General features: G+C 40.2%; 1 protein-coding gene across 1 annotated transcript in view; it reads right to left on the minus strand.

Annotated features, from left to right (window-relative positions):
• The window catches only part of LOC134800105 (oxysterol-binding protein 1), a 39,330-nt gene that overhangs the window by 23,202 nt on the left and 3,897 nt on the right, over positions 1 to 12,231 (minus strand). The window contains exons 2-6 of the mRNA XM_063772579.1: positions 11,491 to 11,679; positions 11,068 to 11,172; positions 10,248 to 10,404; positions 7,003 to 7,159; positions 795 to 919 (exon numbers count right to left, since the gene is read on the minus strand). Coding sequence (XP_063628649.1) covers positions 795 to 919; positions 7,003 to 7,159; positions 10,248 to 10,404; positions 11,068 to 11,172; positions 11,491 to 11,679 — 733 coding nt within the window. The remainder of the gene's footprint in view (positions 1 to 794; positions 920 to 7,002; positions 7,160 to 10,247; positions 10,405 to 11,067; positions 11,173 to 11,490; positions 11,680 to 12,231) is intronic.

Here is a 12,231-nt window from a genome sequence, read left to right on the forward strand (position 1 = left end):
TACAGTGGAAGTGATTTTCTTATTTATTATTATACTTGGTAAGTCATCCATAGTACTATGTTGACTTGTTTAGTAAATTATATTTAATGTAGTTTTCTAAAATTTATAATAATAGCTCTTCTTTTGTTACATACATTCTTTGAAGACTTTTGCTACTTGAATATTATCTATGGTTGTCACTGTCAGCTTGACGGGTTAAATGTTTACATTATTGGAACATTAACAAAAACAACACAATGTCATGTTAATTAGAGATATAGTTGTCGAATAAGTGAATTGATTGTCAAGGGGCCCACAGATTACCAGTTCGCCGGACAGTATCAGCCTGTCAGTTAAACGCAAGTGACAGTTCCAAACAACTGACAGGCTGATATCATCTGGCGAACTGGTATTCTGTGGGCCCCTTTAGAAACAACTACAGAATCAATTCAAATACCAAAATTGACATGACTACATAGTTGTGAATAAGAGTTGTTTATGCAAAATGTTTGTTACAAAACATACTTCCTATTTTGTTTACTAACTTAGTACATACATTGTTATGAATGACTGTCTCAAAACAGATTTGCTTCAATTAGTGAATGCAATTTATGTTATTATTTAGATTATTGTTAACCTTCAAATGGACAACGGCATTAAACAGAGTTTAACCCTTTAAAAGGCATAAGCCTGTCAGGAATTATGCAAAATTGAACCCTATCTCTTTGATATAAAATTCAAAATCGGGTGGGAAATATATTCCCTCTGCCTTGTAAAGGCTTAATACTCTAATACTGATTTTAGAAAATACTTACAGGTACTTTCATTACAAATGAATTGTGTGCTTTGTCGTCCGTGGAGCTGACACCATCTTCCATAGCGTCAAAGAATTCATGGTCTTCATCCTCTGTTTCATTGCCCTGTCCTGTGCCGTTACCCCCTGCGTAACATAAATAGGTTAATATACTTATACTTGCAAAAACATTGTAAAATGAAATATAATTTACAACAACATAGCTAAATTTCATCTAGTTTCCAGTTTATCTAATATTTAAATTCACTTTCACATTTTAAATGATAGCTAGGTCTAAATACGAGTAGGTATGCATATTAAATATTTGTGTAGTACAGACATTAGAGATTTATAAATATTTATAGATACATAAACATTTAATTAAACTAATGGGTAGATTCTATAATGGTATATTTCCTAAACAACAATATAATTGTAGGCAGTAGGTACATCACCAAATAACCATCGTTTAACACTGTTATACAGCGATGCAATATAACTAGTCATCTCCTGATTATGTAGGCTTGTATGTCACCTATAAAACATACAAACACTATTATTTCCATATGGAAACTATGTTCAATCTAGACATTGAAAACAGAAATGGTGACATTAAATTAATACAAACATCATGATCTATCTATCTCTATAATCTCTATATCCAAGCATTGGTTAAGACTACCTATGACCAACTTATACTATTTTTCTTTTTTTTAACCCATTTTTTTCATGACATTGTAATTTTCTGTGCAAATTAGGATTTTGCAATATCTACCTAGGTTAGGTAAATTATTCCCAGTAAAGTCCACTTTTTATCAGTCAGCTCAGAGTCTTTTTACAGATTTGTCAAAACGGCTTGTTGAGGTCTCTGGGGACAAAAGAGCTGGCAGCTTCCTCGCTCAACATATAAGCGTTGCGATCCAGCGAGGAAATGCTGCCAGCATTTTTGGCACTATGCCCCAGGGGCCCTCTCTAGATATAGAGTTTTAGGTTTTTTTTTTTTTAGGTTTAGTTTTAGTTTTGTAGGTAGTTCTATATTTTTTTAGGTATAAGGTAATGCTAGTTTCTCAAATGTGTATAAATACAAATAAAGGTCTCTAATAAAATTATGCATCTGTGAGTTTGAGGGTACCTGCCAGACCTTATTATTTTGATCCCACCTCACAAAATCTATTCTATTGCTAAAATAATAAGCAACAAACTATTTTTATTTGTAACAACAATATTTTGGTTGTGAATTAAAGCACCAGTGAAAGTGGACCAGTGAAATCATGGAATGAACTCTTTGGATTGCAACAATCAGCCAAGGGTTGGTTTGGTACCCTAAGCAGTGCAAGATCATGCTAGCAGAAGAACACTTACGTGAAAAACAATCACATTCAAATGGTCACTCAGTGAAAATCCCGCCACATATTTGGAGGACTAAAATAACAACCATGGGATGACAATGATTGCACTAATGCTGATTTTTCCGGTTCTGTGATTTTACTCACTTACCGCCCATGACGTTGTTACGAAGCACAATTTAATTCGTCATCGGAATCAACTGTGATTAACCACGCATCTAGCACTACACTAAACAAAACCAAACGAACCAGGATTACAATTACAATACAAACGCCCGACCGATACGAACGATGCAGCTGCCAAAAGACAACACTTCTAATGCGGCAGACGGTAATTAGATAAACGAATACGTCATATTAACAACCAATTGAAGTTCTTTATGTGAAGCAACCTTGAAATCACCTAAAAACTTTAAATGAAAATATACAGCGTAGGAAACGGAACATTTTTACGATAGCTCGCCGAGCTGTCTTACGTACCGAACAGTAGCAGATTAAAGGTTTAACATTTTTAATTTAATGAATAAGATTCTTTTTAAACCTTGAAGTTTACAACATTTTAAAGAAATTTATTTTATTATTCGACCAGAATTTCCACTCAATATCACATCACTCAACCAACTCACACACACTCAAGTCAATTTTGACGGTCCGTTTCATGCAGTTATACTTTTTATGCGCAGCGCAGCAAAAGCGGAGTCGCTTCGTTGCGTTTTGTTTTTGCAGACAAAGGAGACGTTCTAAAACGAATGATTTTCACAATAGAATAGAGTCAGACCAAGAAAAGTCTGCAGCGGATTTGATAGCCCACGCAGTGCTAGTGTTATTTATACGTCATAATTTCATAGAAGTGTGACGTTTAAAATAACACTTGCACTGCGTGGGCTATCAAATCCGCTGCAGAATTTTCTTGGTCTGACTCTAGTACATTGTGCAACGAGGGGGGTAAGTGAAATTTTGGAAACGAGGGTGGTATAGTTTGAAGATTTCTAACAAGCCCCGACGGCTAATCCTTTGTCTATTGTTAAGTAAACCCGCTCGTGCTATATACAACCTGCATAAAAAATCGTTCGTTCACTTTACCCAGGTAATTGAATTAGAACTCCTATGGAAATTGCAATAAGATTCATAATGAACTAATGGATAAATATTTTTCTAGGATGTGTGTGGTCCGTTCAAATAGCCGGCACTCAGTACTATACGGTTACTGAGTGCCGGCGAGTCGAACGCTACAGAACCAGTCTAAAATGTGTCATCGAGATGCCTAACAAAGGCGCGTTATCGGAGAGCGCACCTACACTGGTTTTTTGAGCGTAGGACTAGCCCGCGCTCAGGTGCCAGTTAGAATAATGAAGACCCTTTTTTGGAGGTAAGTATAGCACCTGCGGTTTTACTTAACAATAGTCAAAGGATTAGCCGTCGGGGCCTGTTAGAAATCTACAAACTACACTCGCGTGCAAAAGTATTGCATCACTTTGCATTTTTTCGCCTGCACCCAATATCTTTGTAATTCTATACCCGATTCTGAAAATTTTGGTATCAACTGAAAGCTTATAATGTAACGCATTAGAAAAATGGCAAATACAATGAAATTTCGAATCTGAAGACTACAAAAAATCAGAAAACTGAAAGTAGTCGCATAATGCTCCAAAAATAAATCTGCAAACTTAAGAATAAATGTCATTTTTTTAATACAATATCGATTATTATTATTTAATTAATACTTGGTATTGCCACCCACAGCCTTCCTTTCACAAACCAAGTGGTTTTTCATAGACCTAATTAATTTTTTAATGTGATGATGAGGAATAGCGTCCCACTCCTCCAGCAACGCTCCCTTCAGCTCCTCAACATGGACCAGGGCAGGATTCCGCTTCCAAACCCTACTTTTTAGGTAGTCCCACACGTGTTCAATAGGGTTAAGGTCCGGGCTCATCGCTGGCCAGTCCATGGTGTCGATGCCCACTTCGAGAAGGTAGGCTGCGGTGGCTCTAGGGGTATGACACGGGACATTATCCTGCAGTAGGATGAACCCCTCATCAAAAATACCGGCATAAGGAACAACATGTTCCTCCAGGATATCAGTGATGTACTTGGCAGCGGTCAATCCACTGTCACGGCCCCCGCCAGCCACGAAAACCAGCTCTGTCCGCACGTCGTAGGAAATGCCGCCCCAGAACATTACGGATCCACCGCCATTGGCGACCCTTTCGGAGAAGTAACATTGAGCGAACTGTTCTCTGGCCTTCTGTAGACTCTTCCTTTTCGGTCACATCCATTCAAGCACATTCTGCACTCTTTCAAGAAGAGAACTGGGGTTCATTGCTCAATGGTCCAGTCCTTGTGATTTTCAGCAAACACTCTTTAGGCTGTACGGTGTCGCGCCAGCAATATGGGCCCCTCTGCGGGCCTCCTGGGTATCAGGTTCGCTTTCTTAAGTCTTCTTCTTATTGTCCACTCACTGGCAGCCACTCCTCGTACCTCACGCAGACGCTGCTGGATGGCAATGCTTGTCTGGTGTCGATCTCGGAGAGATGTTGTGACAAAGAAGCGGTCGTCCCTCTCTGATGTACACTTTCTGCGGCCGCTTGTTGGTCTTGAAGTTAAGGATCGAGTCCCCTGGAACCTCTGGTAAACTCTACAAATTGCAGATTGGCTTAAATTCAGCTCGGCAGCTACTGAACGTTGGCTACGCCCCGCTTGCAGCGGCTGGACGATTTGGCGGACTTCAGCTTCAGTGGTTTCCATTTTTCCAGGTCTTTTTTACGGGAAAATACGCGGAGATATGTAACGATCGACTTCTGATAAGTGACTGATAACAACCCCCCTTTCTGCCCCCCGTTTTATAGGGGTCAAGGGTAGCGCAACTCGTGCGCGTCATAACGTGAAACCGCTCACAAATCGGGAAAATGCCGATAATTTGAAAAATACTGGGTCGGTTTCCATGTTTTTTTACTTTTCGTAGAGCTAAAACTTCAAAGAATATGATTACATTAAAATAATTTAGTGAAATTAACCAGTTTACAAATATATTTTGTGCGGACGAAAAAATGCAAAGTGATGCAATACTTTTGCACGCGAGTGTATAATACCCGACAGCCGAAGGCATTGTCAAATGTTTTTTAAATATTTTAATTTAAAACATAAAAGAGCGATTGTGCATGCGGACTTTCTAGAGCTTTCTTCTTGGCCCTCTTCTAGAGGTATTGTAGAAGTGTGCTGAGTGTGCAAAAGAGAAGACGTCACATATATGAACATCTTATGAGTGCTAAAGGGACATACAGCAAATTATAAAACGTGACCACTTTTGAGAATCTATAGCAGCCTAGTCTGGCGGCTCGCTTGAATGCACCCAACACAAGGTTAGCAAACTGGAAAATACGAAAAGCTGAATCCAGGAGATACGGTGTGTGAAATAACAATATAACTATCTTGGAATATACTGTTAGAAAATGAAATCATATATTAATTCTAAATTCAATAGAATTACACTTGACATGATTATGAATTTCCGCGCGCTTTTGATCGTTAATGACAATCTTGTAAGTACCTTATATTTATATTGTAGATCAGTGCTCAAATCTAGGATTTAAGATTTTGCACTGCATGTGAAAAATCTATTGAATAGGATACCGTTACTATGACTACCGTATCTTTAGCCTACAATAAACCATTATTTAATGTGCGTGTAAGAACGACCTTATTTTTTATTGATAATGATAAGATAGATAAACTGTTTATTCGTTTGTTTACTAGAATACCCTACCAAGCATAACAACAGTAGGAGAAACAGAAATTCGAATTTATTACGAAGAAATATGGTATCTTATGGTCATTATGCTTGGTAAGCCAGACTAGCCACGCGTTTACGTATACAATTAGACGTGAAACATAGTGTTTCTTCTACTGTCACTAAGTTCACTAAGTTGTAGTGTCACGCACGATGGTGATTTGTTTTTCGTCTTACCTGCAAGCATACCTGTGCTGCTGTGGTGTGATGATGGCCTTCTTCAATCTTTTTGAAAGTGCATTATCTAAGGCTGGTATTCCATCTGTCCAATGTGTATTTGCGTCTCACATTTTGCTTAGTGAGAGAGTGAAACGCAATGCACATTGGACCAAGAGTGCTCTAATTATCAGCGGTAGCCTGGCGGCACATCGAATATATCAGTTGGGTAATCCAGTGTTTGTTAGGTACTGCTCCACTGTCTCTTGGAGCCGCATCTTTTGAACTCGTTCGTGTTGTAACACTTGTAACGCGCAACATATATCATCAACTAGTACTAGAGTTAGACCAAGAAAAGTCTGCAGCGATTTTGATAGCCCACGCAGTTTAAGTGTTATTAATACGTCATAATTTCATAGAAGATTGACCTTTAAAGTAACACTTGCACTGCGTGGGCTATCAAAATCGCTGCAGACTTTTCTGGGTCTAACTCTACTACCTGGAATGTTACTCTGCTTCCTTACCTGTGCGGTGATTGATGGCTTTCTCCAAGTGGTTGTGCTGTCTGGCAAGTTACTCTACTTCCTATTGCATATATCCACTGGTAATTAATAGAACTAACCTGTGCGATGAGAGACGGCCTTCTCTACGTTGTCGTGCTGTCTGGCAAGTTACCCTACTTCCTATTGCATATATCCACTGGTAATAGAACTAACCAGTGCGATGAGAGACGGCCTTCTCTAAGTTGTCGTGCTGTCTGGCGAGTTGCTCTACCGCCTCTTGGAGCCGCATTTTCTGATCTCGCTCGTTTTATCTAACACTCTACCTGGAAAGTTACTCTACTTCTTATTTGTGCGGTGACTGACTTCAAAGTTGTCGTGCTGTCTGGCATGTTACTCTACCTCCTTTTGCATATATCCACTGGTAATAGAACTAACCTGTGCGATGAGAGACGGCCTTCTCCAAGTTGTCGTGCTGTCTGGCGAGCTGCTCTACCGCCTCTTGGAGCCGCATTTTCTGATCTCGCTCGTGTTGTAGAGCGCGTGACATTCGCGCGCTCGAAGCTGCCGCTGCGCTCATGAATTCTGAACATGCCTGCACAAATTTAATGGCGTTATTGATAAACGCGTTACTGGCCTGAATTAGCTATGAGTCGTTTGTCTTTATCTGTCATTTTGACTTGTGTATTTGTAAGAAAGGGATAAAACATAATTTTACTAAATCAGGCCCGTAGTTTTATGAATAAGGGGATAAGTATTTAGGTCAGGTTTGATAAAGATAAAGATTATTGTTGAGTAGGACATTTAGCCCTTTAACCGCCAAAGAGGTTAACTTATGTGCGCAGCTACAGCCCAACACCAACCTTCGTGTTCTGACATAGTCTAATAAAACATGGTGTTCTCTTCCCAGAGTGACACAAGCCTACGTCACAATAACATTGCCACTTTGTATAGCGCTATTGCATATTATTATATAGCGCTGTCGCATGATGACGTAGGCTTGTGTCAGTCACGTGGTCGGAAGAGAGCACCAGGCGGAGTATATTATTATACCATGGTGTTCTGACAAGGTTCACGATGACGCGCCGCACACTATAGTCTGTATCTTTAGGTATTTAAATAAAAGTAAACAAAATCTACCCTCAAATGGCTCCTTAAGCCAGTTGAGGGTAGATGAAAACATTACACGATCACGTAATGTAGGTTAAAGTCACGTCGTTCAGCGACTGATCCAGGCGGTCTTGTATTTGGTTGGTTAACCAATAAATGTTATAACTACCCGAAAATGTACAAATTATTTGTTTACTTTTATTTAAATACCTAAAGATACAGAGATAGAAGCGTGGCGTTCAAACCCAACAAACAATTTGGTCGTATATCAAGTAGCTATACGACTCGAAGTATTATAAAAGTAGCATAACAGTCGTCATTTTGACTAATGGTGCATTATGCAACTAAATAGTCGGATAAACTTATTGTCGTGTAGCAAGGTCGAATAAACGTTTATTCTACCATTTTATACGACTAAATAGTCGGATAAACTTATTGTCGTGTAGCAAGGTCGAATAAACGTTTATTCTACCGTTTTATACGACTAAATAGTCGGTAAACTTATTGTCGTATAGCAAGGTCGAATAAACGTTTATTCTACCATTTTATACGACTAAATAGTCGGTAAACTTATCGTCGTATAGCAAGGTCGAATAAACGTTTATTCTACCATTTTATACGACTAAATAGTCGGTAAACTTATTGTCGTATAGCAAGGTCGAATAAACGTTTATTCTACCATTTTATACGACAGTCGTATAGTAGGTATCACGACGACTCCTATAGAACTTTCTTACACCACAGTTGGTCGCATAGAGGTCGTCATTATTATGGTCGTAATAATGTCGTAGTCACGACAATTTTGTGGTATGAATATCCATTATACGACTTTTACTTTAAACTACTAATAGTTGCTTACACGTCGTAAAAGTGTTCCTTATAGAACAGTCGACTAACTGTTATTATGGCGACCGCTATTCGTACTTAAGTAGCAAAAATGCTATTATACTACCGCTATTTAACCAACAGTCGAATAGATGTGATAAAATAAACTTTTATACAACTTTCGAAAAGCTATGGCGACCATTCCAAATCAATCGTATAGATTATACAACCTCAAGTTGTATAACTGTCCCATAAGGCATCTGCTTAATAATTTGTTAAACAAAATAATTAAATAAGTAAGAATTTTAAAAGCGCATCAACAATTAGTTATAAACTTATATAGCAAACATCAGTAAATTTAACTGCGCAGTAGTTTACAGATATAATACACACTTTTGTCTCCTATTTCATAAACCACCAACTTAAAAAAAATGGCTACTTATACCTTATACCTTTCAAAGATACAATTTCACACCACTTGCTGATGTTGATGTCATTTTCGACACAAGCCGACGCGGAACTTGCGTTGAAGAAATAAGTTATTTGTACGACCTTTAAGCGGCGATAACTCAAATTAAAGTCGTATAAATATCGTATTTCTCACCACTACTCTTTCTTAAGTCGAATAAGCGTCGTAGTACTTACTATTTATACAACGAAGTGTCGAATCGGCGACGCATATACGACGACTATGCAACTAAATAGGTATTAAAACGACCATTACTCAACTTTTATACGACTTTAAGTTGAATAAGCTGCGCCCAAATCGCGTCGTATAAACGTATATACGACCTTTATACGACCATAAAATTTGGTCGTATAAACCTACATTTTGCCTCAAATTGTTAGTTGGGAAAGGTTAATATGAGGTTCATTCACATAAAGGTGGTACCTACAGTGTCCTCAAATGACGTGAGGTAATAATCCTATATACTCCAATTTTGAAATTTGCATATTTTGCAGGTAATGAGTACTCACGTTCATCATGGCGTTACAGGATATCCGGAACAGCGTGGCTCGCTCGGACACCTGCTTGGTGGTGTCTGAAGGTGGGATCTACAGGTCCACTAGAGACCGCTGGAGGGCTGCACCGTGCCGCGCCACCAGCTCCGAGCACATTATGAGTACTCACGTTCATCATGGCGTTTCAGGATATCCGGAAGAGCGTGGCTCGCTCGGACACCTGCTTGGTGGTGTCTGAAGGTGGGATATCCAGGTCCACTAGAGACCGCTGGAGGGCTGCACCGTGTCGCGCCACCAGCTCCGAGCACATTATGAGTACTCACGTTCATCATGGCGTTACAGGATATCCGGAAGAGTGTGGCTCGCTCGGACACCTGCTTGCTGGTGTCTGAAGGTGGGAACTCCAGGTCCACTAGAGACCGCTGGAGGGCTGCACCGTGTCGCGCCACCAGCTCCGAGCACATTATGAGTACTCACGTTCATCATGGCGTTACAGGATATCCGGAAGAGTGTGGCTCGCTCGGACACCTGCTTGGTGGTGTCTGAAGGTGTGATCTCCAGGTCCACTAGAGAACGCTGGAGGGCTGCACCGTGCCGCGCCACCAGCTCCGAGCACATTATGAGTACTCACGTTCATCATGGCGTTACAGGATATCCGGAAGAGCGTGGCTCGCTCGGACACCTGCTTGGTGGTGTCTGAAGGTGGGATCTCCAGGTCCACTAGAGACCGCTGGAGGGCTGCACCGTGCCGCGCCACCAGCTCCGAGCACATTATGAGTACTCACGTTCATCATAGCGTTACAGGATATCCTGAAGAGCGTGGCTCGCTCGGACACCTGCTTGGTGGTGTCTGAAGGTGGTATCTCCAGGTCCACTAGAGACCGCTGGAGGGCTGCACCGTGCCGCGCCACCAGCTCCGAGCACGTGCGGAGGTCGTGGAATCTAGAACAAGGATGGTTGACATTCTAAATTAATAATATTAATATCACAATAAGATGAGATAGCCGGGCGGTTATAAGATAAAGATAGCTTATTATTCAAGTAGGCATATTACATTGCGCTTTTGAACGTCAAATAAAGCTACACTGGCTCCAACCCTACACCTCTGCCTCGAGAAGATTTAAATCCCCCCTCAATCGGAGAAGGGTATCCCAATATGGACCCGCAACTCGGCGGGACACATCTTTTCAAAACATTACATCAATCAATCAATCAATCATTAATTCAATCATCTTATAATTAACATGCATTACTAGTAAATAAGAAAAACTACATTTTAAATTACTATAGAATTCATGCAATTACATACAGTAGGTATTTTTCTATATCGATGAGACAATGACGTGATGGACAACGATGATGATTGCTTTTTGACAGCGCTCGATAATCATCTAACCTCCTTATTCATAAACGTTTACTAAAGTTGACAAGCCGATAATAATCGTTTGTCCATTTCCGACGTATTGGTATGATGGAAAGGGACAAACGATTATTATCCGCTTGTCAACTTTAGTAAACGTTTATGAATAAGGGGGCTAGTCTATATGATAGTCTAACTTTTGTGCTCTTCAAATTAAAACCAGCCTAATAAAGGTGGAAACACACCTGGCAGCTAGTTCGCGCGCGATGCCACCCGCGTCCTCGCTCTCGCCTTCAGCGCAGACCGCCGCCCCGCCGTCCGACTCGTCATCGTCGGACTCTTGTGCTCTTCTAGAAAAAAAAAATTGGTTAGTTATTGGTTGTCTAAAGTGTATTGTGTCTCACATTGTACATCACCATTCTACTAACCCGGGATTAAGCGGTTAAACCGTTAACCTAGTGTCAAATTGTACTGGTAACCATGGTAACGCCAGGTTTAACCGATTAACCCCGGGTTAGTGGAATGGTTCAAGTGGGCCTATTAAGAAGATTAAAGCCATAGTAATAAAGTCACTGTCACTACTTCCTAGAAATAAAATTGAAGGTATCCACTAATAATTACAAGTACAAGTCAGAGAGAGATGGTTTGTGTCAGGCTGTCTCACTCACATGGCCTTGGCTTTAGCCAGCTCCAGCGCGGTGACCCAGCTTTGCCGCTCCACCTCGTCGTGCGCCCTGATGTGGAAAGTCTGCGTGCCGCCATTGCTGATCACGAATGTGCAAGAGTCCGCCGTGTGGATCAGAGCGCCGAGGAGAGAGATGGTGCCTCGGCATGTGTGCGCCATCTCTGCTTGATTTCTGGAACGATTGGAAAAAAATATTTAGTTAATTTTATTTAAACTGAAATTGATACGTGTGGTCATTGGAATCTCAAACGTCAACTTTTGACAACATACATACAGCTTGGCAAAAAAGAGTAGAAATTAAAAAGTGGCAACACTGTAGTGTCGTCCCTTTCAAACCAATTTATATAAGAAAACGGGACGACACTACAGTGTTGCCACTTTTTAATTTCTACTCTTTTTTGCCAAGCTGTACCTACATAGTAAATATTATGAATATTCTTAAAAATGTGATTATAATAACTTAATTTAAATTCAAGGTCCACCAGTATGGAATCCTAATTGAGAAATATACGTATGGGCTTCCCCGTGACGCTTAACGCATTCAGCCAGTATGACGGTGGACGCACATGTGCGTCGGGGGCAATGAATGTGTTCAAGAAGAAATCATTTCAGTTGATATATAAACACAACACAGCATGAGGGAATCCCCACATTACATTGCTTATTAAACTGTAATCTCTATTCCAAACAAATAAAAAAATAATAGCAAACCTACACTTGCGCT

This window comes from Cydia splendana, chromosome 19 (assembly GCF_910591565.1).
Source record: "Cydia splendana chromosome 19, ilCydSple1.2, whole genome shotgun sequence".
Classification (NCBI taxonomy): domain Eukaryota; kingdom Metazoa; phylum Arthropoda; class Insecta; order Lepidoptera; family Tortricidae; genus Cydia; species Cydia splendana.